This window comes from Lathamus discolor, chromosome 7, assembly GCF_037157495.1.
Source record: "Lathamus discolor isolate bLatDis1 chromosome 7, bLatDis1.hap1, whole genome shotgun sequence".
In the NCBI taxonomy this organism is placed as follows: Eukaryota; Metazoa; Chordata; class Aves; order Psittaciformes; family Psittacidae; genus Lathamus; species Lathamus discolor.
The window spans coordinates 18,123,859-18,135,985 of NC_088890.1; the positions used below are offsets into that span (position 1 = coordinate 18,123,859).

Consider the following 12,127-nt stretch of genomic DNA (forward strand, 5'->3'; position numbering starts at 1 on the left):
ATTGCCTTGGCTCTCACTCAGCTGGCTCAGCTAATGCAATTCACAGGCCTTCAAACGTAAGCTTGTAAACTGTTTAGTTCTTTTTCTATATAACAGCTTGTCTATTAACAGCTCATTCAATGGAGGAAGGAGAAAAAGCTAGTGAGACCTCTTTTGGTATTGCTCAGCAGTGACCCTGGCTTCCTCAGATCAGTCGCCAATACTCACTAACTGGTGTTTGTCAGTGCTTGTTGTTTTCCTGAATTGTACATTGTGCTAGCAGTGGTCTGTATTAGCAGCAGATACCAATGAGCTGGCAAAGTAAGTGTCTCTCTTATGGTAAGGTCATAAAAATGATGTACAAAAATCCAAGAGAAAGCTCATTAGGATGCTCCAGTGCAGTGCTAGAAAACTTGTGCTGTCTTGAGAGATTTTTGCCAGCACTTCCGTTTGTTCATTGTTCAGGACCCACATTACTGCGCTATGCTCCAGGTTGAGATGGACTTGTGGAATGAGGATGGATCACCTCTCAAGATATGCTACGTGATTTCCAAGCTGTATGTCTACTGATCATGGCATGTACTTCATGAAAGATGTGTTTTGTCAAGATACTAGGCTCATAAAATGCCAGGATGTGTGTACCCAGAGACTGCCCACACCAGGGATGATGCTCATTATTCCCGTAACTATATGGTAGAAGGATGTTCTGTGCTTTGCAATTAAAAATGTGATCTTGAAATGCCTGAACCCTGCTCTGGCACCCTTGTTCCATTTTTGCTGTGCTGAAAGAACATGCCATGCATGTTGCCATGCCATGCAATGGACCTGCCGTGCCCTCTGCTTTCCTAAATGGTTACATGAAATCTGTAGTGTTACCTGATGGCTGAGATTTCTTGCACTTTTCTTAGTGTCCTGTATGGAAATACCAGGCAAGTTGGTGGCTTAAACAGTGCTTATTAATGAAGAGAATTGTGCTTGACACAGATTTCCCCACCAACAAAATCCTATCCACCTTACTTACAAACAATTCATTTACAGAAACATCCTGATCTAGGCTTTTGCCCCGCAGATCCTCTGTTATCTCTCAGGCAAACTGACAAAGCTGCAGAACAGAGAAATCAGGTTTCAAAGGGAGTGATTTATGAAACATGGACTTCTCCGTGTGTGCAGAGAGACTCCCCCGTGTGGCACGCCAGCTCTGGCCGGTGCTGCTGTCAGGCCAGCAGTGAACATAATGAAATGTGGCCCAGTGAAGACTCCCATGTTCAGGAGTGGCCATCACTTTGCAATTAATGTTGACTGATGGAGAATAATGTTGTTCGGTTGTGTTTCTGCTGTAGAAACAAAGTAGTGTAATATTTTACTAACTGATGTTGTGGGAAGAATTATGAGGTCTCATATTTTTTTAATGTGAATTAGTCTCACAGTTTTATTCTCGGCTTCCTTTTTCCCCAGCAGTGTGTCTTAAGATGATACCTTTAATAGATGCTAAAATCTATCTGGGCATCATTAGTTATTTTAAAAACTGGGATTATAAATTCATGTGGATTAACAGAACAGTTCAAGGTTTTAAACATATTTTAATTGTACTCCTCTTTAGGTCATTTATGATAAACATCTCCCTTTTGAGCTCGCTTCTGAAAGTCTTGTTTTCAGTCCAGAATGGAACGCTTTTACCCAATAAAAAGCGATAACTAAAATTTCCTCTACTATGTATTGTATATCTTAAATATATTTTCTTGGGTACAAGCCAGAGGAAGGAACTGAGTTCTTCCCAAGTTGAAGGGCTTGACTCCGTCCTATATTCTACTGGCTCAAATCTACCTGTCAGCTGGGTAAAGAGACGTCAGAGGTAAACCAGCATAGACAAAGGGAGAATTTATCCCAGAGTGTCTATTGTTCCCTGGAACTTGGGATCTTCTTCTCCCATTCTCCTGAAATCAACATGAAACAGATGCTGAAATTCCAAAATGTTTTAAACCCTCCAACACTGTAGCTGTGAGCACAGTGCACTGAAACCACCAGACCTTGATGTCACAAATATATGCATCATGAACATGAAGTCTGGGTAGAAAAGATAAGGGCACAGTCTTTTGACACTTTCAAAGTAGCAAAACGCTGTAGAGAGTAACAACTACATTTCTGAGGCATTTGGTTACATCCCTCCTTGTATTGGCAAAACTTTGACTTGGATCCAAGTAGGTGTTGTTCCAAGAAAGTGAATGCCCAGTCATTTACGTCAGTGGAGTTGTGCCCAGCCACAGTGGATCTATATTTGATGGCAATTGAAAAGATGAATGAAAATAATTTCAGTTGCATTAGGGATGTAAGCTGTCAGGGGTTTGGATTACTGCTTATTCAACTTTTTGGATGGCATCTTTCCACTTTCAAGAAACCCTTTTTAGACCAGGCATCAAGAGGAGGAGGAATGCAGACAAGTAGCCGTGCTCATGACACTGATCTTCGGCTGGAGAGGAAGGGAATGGAAAGGCAAAACTAGGGAAAGCAAAGGATATACTGTGGGTGTGCAGTACTGCCAGATCTCAGTGGCCTAGATACATGTTGTTGTTTAGCTATTTCCATCAGTGCTTATGGGTAGTATTGATCTTGCTAGCACTCATGCCTGTGGGGTCACTGTGGGTATCTGATTTTATCTCTTTTCTTTGGAAGGTTTATTAATATTGACACTTCTTCATTTAATTGGGGCACTGGCTATGGAATCCCTTTTTAACAGAATCATATTAGCTAATGTACTCTCTGTCCACACTCAAATCCAGAGTGCCTTACACAAGCTCATATCTGAGTAACTGATAATATCATAAGAAAAAAACAACAACAGAACACAAATCCGTGAAACCAGAAAGAATGGCAAAGACAGAACTATGCTGCAATCTGCAACCTGCATTTCTCTGTTGTAACACATAGGGCCCAAAATAAAGTCAGGGTTACTTGTCTCTGTAACATACAAATGTTACTTCTTCCCTTGTTCTGTCAAGGCCTCCCCACACACCAGGAGCTGCATTCATTTCTGGAATGTAGTTATTCACATCTGTACAAGCTGTTGTAAGATAGTACCAACTGAAAAAGCTGCAGAACACACAAGTTTGCTCCTCACCTTATACCTGCACTCAAAAAGAGTGTATCTGCGAAAGTATGTGAATTTGGCAAAGGTTCCTCCTTAACTCCCTCTTCTTTCCTTAAACAGATTTGGAGACTGGTTCTACCATTTATAGAGCATATATTTGCCCCCCCTCTCCCCTTAAAGTGCTCTCTTGGGATTGTCCAGGAAAGTGGTTTTTGCAGCCTACTTGATCTGTTTTCATTGTGGAGCAATTCCTGAGGCCTGGCTTTGGACACCATTTGCAGTGGGTTTATATTAGACGGCTATGTCTTGTTACAGAGCTGTTACTGCCGCTCCCCCTTGGGACCATTGCACACCTGTGACTTTACCCTTCACAAGCAGGTTCTGACAACATCTCTTTGACATCCATGCAGGAAGGCAGGAATATGTTGCACTAACTCCTTTGAAACAGCAGCAGTGAAATTGTAAGAGGGGGAAAGAAACAGCAGAAATTGCACTTTTAATAAATTTATTCATTCTTACCGATTTATTTATAGGGGAAAAGATGGAATCTGATGTTTTGGTTGCCATGCATGAAGTCTTTAGAAGAGTAGACACCCCATTGTGATCCTGGCTTTCTGGAGTCCTCTGGAAGACAAGGGGTCTGGAAACAGAGGTTATTAGAGAGACAAGAAGATTTCACATCTTAACTGTCTATAATATGTCTAGGTACAGCATGCTGCACTCATGCTGTTCCTTCTAGCAGCTTATGCACAGCCTGAGTTCCTGCTGCCTGCAAACCCTGCCCTGTCCTCGAGTCAACTTTGCTGTGTAGAAAAAAACTGACAGTTGCAGTTATCTCACTGGCAAACTGATAGTGTTAAAACCACTGAGGTTGGAGAAAGCCTTCCCAGTCAAGAGGATTTTTGCTTTTCTGCAGCTGAACTTCCCAAGACTTACATTGAACTCAAATATTATTGAAACCTATAAATTACTTTTTCGCTAACAATGAAAGTTCATCAGTCTGTTGTCTCATTAGTTTCCACCTTAAATTCTGCAAAGATGGTATATTCCTGGTGAGCTACTTACATGGGAACAGACAAGCAGGACAGTAACCTGGGTCTTCCATGCTCACCCCTCAGCTCCAGTCATTACCATGGTTGCTCTGTTCACTGCTTCACTGATAATAGATTCTTTTTTCTTGTAACAAGAGAGGATTTGTGAATTAAACACATGCTTGCAGCCCAAGCAAGGTCATACCACAGAACTCTAAACTGCAGTTGCTTTAGAGAAAAAGAAACTCATTGCTGATCAGTCTGACCTTCCACTGTGCCGGTTGCTAACACACACTTTTACAGAACACAGTCATTTTGAGGCCATTTCAGCAGACAAAAGCACGATATAACTTCAAGATTAAGATGAAGCTTTCAAGTAGGTATTTCAGCATGTGACTGTCTGTTCTGAATGATTTAGCCTAAGGGGACCCTAAGGTGGAGGTTCCTTTTACAGACCACAGGAACATAGACGTATTGGTCTTCCAAAAGAACCTTTTGCAAACCTCTGTGGGACACTGCCCAGCCAGGACATCTTGGAGCATCATCATGTATACCTGCATTCATATAATGCTGGTAGTGTTACAGATGTGTGGCCTAATAATACTTGCAGTAGTCTCTGCCATAAAGTGGATGTCTTTACCTAGAGCCTGCATCACCTATCAACATTTTTCATGTTTTGCTTTACCTGCCTCTCTGGGTTAATCTATTTTTACGTCTTCATAAATCAGACAACACAGCTCATTGCTATGATTACGCTGAAATAAAGTCCCCTTTGTTTAATCACAGCTACTTTGCTTGCCCTACGCTTCTGTTTCTCAGCAGGTCCTCAGATGCCTTGTTAAGACTTTCAAAGCCTCACAGCACACTCTGAGAAGAATGCAACTGTCCTCAGGCAATGAGAAAGTAACTTTACAACAATATAATTTATGAAACTCCAACTTCAGCATCCTTTTTTTCCTTTGTATGCAAAGCTAAACAGGAATTAGGGCTGCTGAATTAACCTGAAAGTTTATAATCTGAACTGTAGCTGACTTGTGCTCTCAGGGCTAGATCCCCACCTGGTATTTTCCCCACTGCTCCATTGAAGCTGGCTGCATGTAAATCACTGAAAACTCATCTCTTTCCTTCTAAACACAAAACAAGTGTAACTTTCTGTATCTGATTTTTTTTTTCTTTGATTTTTATTTCCCCAATCCTTTATACAGTCATTATAGATGTTAAGAAGCCTGTTTTGGAAATGATTAATGCTATTAATACTTTTCTAATTCAATAAGCCCTCTCCTCTTTGAGCTCCTTGCAGTATTTTTCTGCTTTCCTCAGCTTCCCACTAATTCAAATCTATGACAAATGTGAGGCTTTGTTTCAGCTATTATTTCTCACATCTCACATCACATTATTTTCCCACATCAAATAAATTAGCAGACTTTCATTTCTTTCCTAGGAGTGATGCCCATATGTTGATGAAAGCAGCATAAAAATATTACCTGTTCGAACAGGAAGGGAACCGAAAAGATAGAAGTTATCTTTTATTCACTGTTCTATGCAAAACGGAGATGAGGATCCCATTCCTTTCACCTCGACAGCGCCCACTATGTTTAACAGTAAACATTACACGATTTGCAGCCTCCCCGCATCAATCTGGTTTAACTGCACTGTGTTATAATGTCCCTTCACAATCTCTTCATACAGTAGCAGTTATTTTAATCACGCCACAGTACTTCAGTCACTGGGAAAGGATCAGCTGTCTTATCTAATGTCCACAATGCCCATCACACGGCACCAGCCCGGCAGAGCAGCATGCTGCTAATGCAGTTTTCTCTGTTTGGATAGTTAAAGATACATCTCCAGGCCAATTTGTACCTGTGTATTGTTGATAGACAGAGTGCCGCAGGCAAAGAGATACTGCATGCAGGAAATGGATTCTCATTAAACAGTGGTTTATTTTGTTCTCCGCATCTCCATCATCCATCTTCCCATTTCTCTGCCCACCCAAATTGCTAATGTGAATCAAAGCTACTTCCGCCACCACAGCTCCTAAACTGATGGGTGATGATACAATGATTGATTTGCCACTCCAGGACAAGTGGGTACACATTGTACCACAGTGTGCTGGATCATGGATCTGTGCCAACATTGGGGGTTTATGCATTTGGTTTTAGAAGTTCAGACCTGAGGAGACTACTGTGAATACCCAGCCTGAACACTTTTGGTTTTTGATGGGAGCACTGCCCTTCTAAAATCTTCCTTAGGAGCTTGTCTGAAGTCATCTGTGCTCCTCAGGAGACAGTATTCTGCTTATGTATTTCATATCTTACTTGCATGCTTGCTCTGAGGATGAAAAATGTAGAATTCCTTCAGTTCCAAGACATGGGGGCAGTTTCAGATTCGTCATTTTCCAAGGCAGGAAACCCTAAAGTAATGTAAAAATGTATTTTAAATATAAAGTGATGTAGTTAACAGCTTTTGCAAAGGAGTTTGAATCAGTGAGAAAAATACTGATGCAAACTGCTCTTTGAAAATATCCATAATAGAATCATAGAATCACAGAATGCTTTGTGTTGGAAGGGACCTGCCAAGCCCCTGCCATGTGCAGGGACACCTTCCACTAGAGCAGGTTGCTTCAAGCCCCATCCTGTACTTTTATTCTTCTTTTGTGAGATTACCACAGTGTTTCAGGAGCTTTCTCATGTAATGAGGCCTCTTGAAACTCACTTTAAGATTGTCTCTTACGATACCGTTTGAAGAGGAAGGTCTCCGTGCTGGAGGAGAACTTGCATACCTATCTCTCTGCCACATTAGATCAGCAACATTAGGAATCAGTTATTGAAAGGGAAGTATTTTGCAGGTTCTTCTGGAGCAGCCCAATAAGTAACTGAGCACAGGAGCCACTGCAGAATCCAAAAGGTCAAGGCAGGTGGGGATTTGTTTTCTTGGTTTTCGGAGGAACAAATAAATTCAGGGAAATTTAGCTCTTAAAATTTTATCTTTGTTGTTTTTTGTTTTATTTTTATGAGAGTTGAAACCAACCTCAAACCCCACCTGTTTTGGGAAATGATTTAATGAACAATAAGGCAGATAAGAACTTGTATCAGGGCCCATAATTGTTTTGCTTTGTTTTAGGTAAGGTGGGTTGCTTTTTGTTTTCTTTTAGATAAATCCTTACACAAGCACCTTCTCTTCTCTTTGCACTCCCCAGCGGGTCATGCCCTCCAGGGCAGAGAACACCTTAAATCAGGTCCTTAAATCATCACACTGCTGAAGTCCATATTGGGATGAACAGTTTTGCCTAGCAAGGGCTGCACTTTTAACTTCCAGCTGTAATTTTTGGCAGGCACAATCTGGGATGTGGTGAGAAAGTCAGAGGAAAGCCTGTGAACGCCTCCTAATCAGGGGCCCTTCGGCTGCAGCATAATCCATTGATTTGGCACAGGGTGAACCTGGACGGACACAAAGCCACAGCCTCTTCCAGAGCACAGCAGCAGTACATACCCAAGTCCTGAGGGCTCTGCTCTAGTGATCCCTAAGTTGAGGCAAGGGGACAGAAAATCACTGCCGTTCCACTGAATAAATACGCTTTCTTTTGAATTTCCCTACTCTTCCTCCTCTTACCGCCCATCTCCTCTCCTCTGGAAGCACTACAGATGTGAAAGGTTTGCAGGTAAGCAAGAGGAGATGGTCACAGCAAATGACAGAGCCAGAGCTGAGTGCAGCACGCACTGATAAACCCCTGCCAAAGCCTTTTCCTTCTGAAACAGAATCCTTGTAATGGAAATAATTACCGAAGACACAGACAAAAACTACTTCTGAATGAAATTTAAGCTTCAGCAGACCACAGAACCACCAGGAAATGCCAAGTCCAAGCAGCCATCCCTTCATCCTGAATTCACACCATTTTCTGTTTCTGTTTCCTGTGCAAAGTTATCAATCACTCAGAAAACTGTTGCCAGGAGGGAGGGGGGAGGGAGCTGTGGATCAAGCTTTGGATACAGAGTGCCTTGGGACAGCCTTCACCTGACTCTGCAAAAATACCAGACAGCTCCCTCGTGTTGAGAGGGGGCTCTCTGGAAATACGTGGTGTAATGCACAGTATTGAGGGGAAAAGCAGCAATTTGAGGGGGGACTTTTGGCAATACCCAGAATGATGAGTATTAACTAGGGGAGAAAAGAAGATCTGTGGGGGAAAGGATGACAGAGGGGGGTCTCTGGCTATGCCCAGTGCAGCATTGGGTATGGGGGGGAAACAAAACTGTATGACTTCGGGGAGGGGGGGACGACGACGACAACCTTTGGCAATCCCTAGGATGATGCTGTGTGATCTGGGTGAGCGTTGCTGGCAGCACGCAGCGCAGCACTGAGCTGCATGACTGTGTGTGTGGACCTCCGGCAGTGTGCAGCACTAAGGGGATGGGGGAGAATGACAGGATTGGGGTGCGAACACCGCTGACGGTACAGAGCGATGTCGACAGGAAGTGGAGGGGACACGGACACCCCAACCCCTCCGCAGCGCGCACCGAGGGCGCGTAACGACGCAACTCACCTCAGCCACACACGCGCAAAACCCGCGCAGGGCCACGCGGCGCAGTCACGCACTTTATCCTAGTCCCCATCCCAATACACAGGCACTCCGCAGGCACAGCGGAGGCCGCAGGGGCAACGCCGCGGGTGCGCGCACACGAGCGGGCGCGGCCGCTTTAAGGGCGGCGGGGGCGCGCCTCCGGGGCGCCCGGCGCGCCTCCGCCTCGCCTCTCCGCTGCGCCGCGCTCCCTCCTCTCCCGCTCTCCCTCGCCCCGCTTTAAAGTCTCCGCCAGGATCCGGGCTCGCCCGGCACTTCCTGTACGGCAGGATGGAGCGCGCCGGGGCCCCGGCTGACCGCCGCCCGCCCGCCCGTGCGCGAAGGCGGCTCTGAGCGCCCCGTCCGCGGCATGCCGCGCTCCCCGCTGCCAGCGTGAGGCCCGCGCCCCGCCGAGCGGGGGGACCCCGCGACTCTGCCCTACCCCACACCCGGGGTGAGGGGCTTATTTTTGCCCCCCCCACCCCCCCGTTGAAGATTCGAGCGGGAGCCCCCCGCTTCCTCCCGCAGGAAGAGAGAGGGCTGCGGGAGAAACTTATTTTCAACAAGTTTGGGGCTTTTTTTTCCCTTCTGTTTTTTTTTTCCTTTTTAATTATTATCATTTTTTCCACCCTGTGCGTTAATTATTTCAGTCCCTCTCCCCTTTCGATGTGCGGCTTTGGACATGCGGAGGCTACTGCAACCGTGTTGGTGGATCTTTTTCTTGAAAATCACCAGCTCCGTGCTCCATGATGTGGTGTGCTTCCCCGGTGAGTGAGCGCGGCGCTTCGGGAGCGGGGGGGGGGGTCCCGCTGCTTCCGATACACGTGTCCGCGACCCTCGCCTGGAGTACCGCCGGGGCACCCCGCGAGTGCCGAGGATGCGCTAGGGACCGTGGTGATGGGGTGGTTGCTCCGATGCCGGCTTTCTCTCAGCGCCGCAGCACCCTCCCGGCTGTGGGCAGCGCTGCCCGCGAGTGGGGCCGTGAGCGGTGCCCGGGTTCCCGGCGCGGTATCCGAGCTTCCCGGTGCACTGCAGCTCCCGATGGAGTGGAGCGGGCGGGGGACCGGAGGTCCTGTGCGCTAGCCGTGATCCGCGGGGTTGCTTGCGGGGCCCCCTTTGTGCTGCGCGGCTCTGAGCCCTTGTTGCAGCCTCGCGTCCGCCGCCAAAAACTTGGCTGTGTGCGGGTCTCTGCTCGCCGCACCCGTGTCCGCGGTGGGCGCCTCGCCCTGCCGGCGCCTCACCTTGCCGGGACGGGTGGTGGTGCGGGGCGCGCCCGCTCCGCGCCGGGGCTGCTCTGTGCGAGCACCGCTGCACGCCCGCGGGAGAGGGGTTATGCGGGCGGGGAGCACCCAGCGCCCACCGTGCTTAACACGCGCGCAAAACCCGCATCCCATGGCTTGTGCCTGTCGCTCTCGCTCCGCACCGTAACGCAGGGGCTGGGGCTGCCGGGGCCGGGTGGGCGCCGGGACTCCGTGTCCGCCCCCGGCAAGCCCCTCCGGCCCGGGGGGCACTCGCGGGGCTCCGGCTCTCGCCGCTTCCGCAGTGCCCGCAGTCGGCCGTTAGAGGCGCTCTGAGGCCGTCGGGCCACCCCGCGGGGCCGCGCGTAACCCTCCGCAGGCGCGGCGTCCCCCGCCTCGAGCGCGGGCTGGATTTACTGTCGTGTGTCCCGTCCCCTCCCGCATCAAGGGTTTTCCTGACCGGGGCTGCGCGCCCGCCGGAGCCGTTTGGTTATTCCCCGTCTCCTGCGATTCGGTGGGGTGATGTTGGGGGCGCGAGCAGGACGCTCCCACCGTTCCTCTTGACCCTCTATGGGCGCCTGATGCGGCCCCAGTCATGGGCTGTGTCCGTCCGGTTGTGCGTGGAAAGAAAGGCTTAAATTCAGGGAGCTTCATAGGAACTTCCACTTCCCTTTCTTTTCCTTTTCCCCTAAAATACAGATTTTTCCCTGAAATACACAGACCCATCCTCTCCCAGTCCTTCCAGCAGTTTCTCACATGGTAAAATGATTTGAAGCAAAAAACAAATACGTTGGGAGAGAGGGTTAATACCTTTGCAGCTCTTGAAGAAACATTTATCATCTTTGTATTGATTTCTTCTCAATTTCAGGCCTGAGAGTGAAGTCTTTCTCTCTGGTTCTGATATATATTGTACGGTAATTACATCTAGAAGGCAGGCTCCAGGAATGCTTCACAAAACAAGCCGTGATGTGGGTTTAATATGACAGTATTGTACTGTTCGCTGATATATATCAGTGAGGTTTGAACCAGTTGATATTTGCATTATAGTTTGAATAGGAAGATGAATGTGAGCAGAGAGTACTAGGTCTGTGGATGTTTGCTGTGTGTTGGTAAACTCTTTAATGCTGGAAGGCCTGAGACAGCTGTGTAACACTTCAGAATGCTTTGGGGCTCTTCATGGCTAAAGGTTTCCTTGGAAAGCAAACTATTTTCCAGGAGGGTTTTTGTGGGTTTAGTTTCTGTATAGAGCTGCTGTGTTAGCCCTCAGTGCTTGCTCACTGCTGTATGCTGCCTCCTGAAGAGCAGTAATGTCTGGTGTTCATGCATGTGTGCGTGCAAGGGGGTGTGAGCGAGGCAGCGTGATAAACCAGACTCTGATCCAGTATATCCGAGATGCCTGAGGCAGGGAAGCTGCAGGGAGGATCTCAGTGGACTATAACAGGACATTGGTGCTGACAGCATCCAATGGAAAATCATTGGAATTTGTCTTGGCGGGGAATCCCGGCAAGATATTAACTGTTTAGTATCTACCACAAATGTTTTGGTGCCTTTTCATGGCATTTTCTAGAGAGGATTAATGAATTAAGGCACTTACTTTACATGTTAATTCACAAGCATTTTTCTTCTCTCCACTTCATATCTAGTTCTCTTGAAACAGAAGTCACCATTTATTCTCTCCCCTGCAAATTACTTTACTTTCTGAAGAAACATAAAGGCTATTTATTTTCTTTGTTCAGCAACAACAAATGAAGCATGTAGAAAATAAGCCTTTGCAGTGTTCTTTTGTTCTGAGGACTGTAATAGGTTTTCACTGTTTAAGTAGGTATCTTTTGCTGTTGTTCCTTTGGTTGCAATAAGACGAGGGAGTCATTCTTGCACAAACAATATGTGGGCAAGGTTTTGCTCTTTCTGAAGTGTTTAGTGCATTTCTCTGTGGGCTTGTCGCTGGTAATTGCATTGCTTAATAAATCAAACTAAGACAAGGTAAGAGAGGCTGTTTCCATGGGGTCTGTTTGCTCATTAATCTAAATTCACAGTACCAGAAATCAGCAAGGCACAAATATTAACCTTGCTGTGACATGCTTGGTATCCAGTTTCTCAGTGTTTTACCAAGAGAGGATAAATACTTATTTTTGTGAAGGAAAAAGTATGCATGTGTGCAGTCATTAGCTGTTGCTGTGATGATCCTGTCACCTAAGGAGTGACAATTGTTAGCGTTCTCTTGGGCTAGATGCATAAATGG

The 12,127-nt window shown here is 46.7% G+C and overlaps 1 protein-coding gene and 1 long non-coding RNA gene across 3 annotated transcripts in view; one reads left to right on the forward strand and one right to left on the reverse strand.

The window, feature by feature from the left end:
* Positions 1-3,622: 3,622 nt before the first annotated feature.
* Positions 3,623-8,772, reverse strand: LOC136018520 (uncharacterized). Its single transcript, XR_010614468.1, has 3 exons — positions 8,633-8,772; positions 6,411-6,505; positions 3,623-3,704 (listed from the first exon to the last, which is right to left on the reverse strand). It is a non-coding gene; the product is annotated as an uncharacterized LOC136018520 (long non-coding RNA).
* A 126-nt stretch (positions 8,773-8,898) lies between these two features.
* PTPRG (protein tyrosine phosphatase receptor type G) overlaps positions 8,899-12,127 on the forward strand; it is a 407,805-nt gene continuing 404,576 nt past the window's right edge. Inside the window, exons 1-2 of one of the 2 annotated variants that reach the window (XM_065687094.1) lie at positions 8,899-9,101; positions 9,298-9,414. In XM_065687094.1, the coding sequence (XP_065543166.1) occupies positions 9,330-9,414 (85 nt within the window). In that variant the 5' untranslated portion in view covers positions 8,899-9,101; positions 9,298-9,329. The remainder of the gene's footprint in view (positions 9,102-9,297; positions 9,415-12,127) is intronic. The other variant, XM_065687095.1, reaches the window with a different exon arrangement.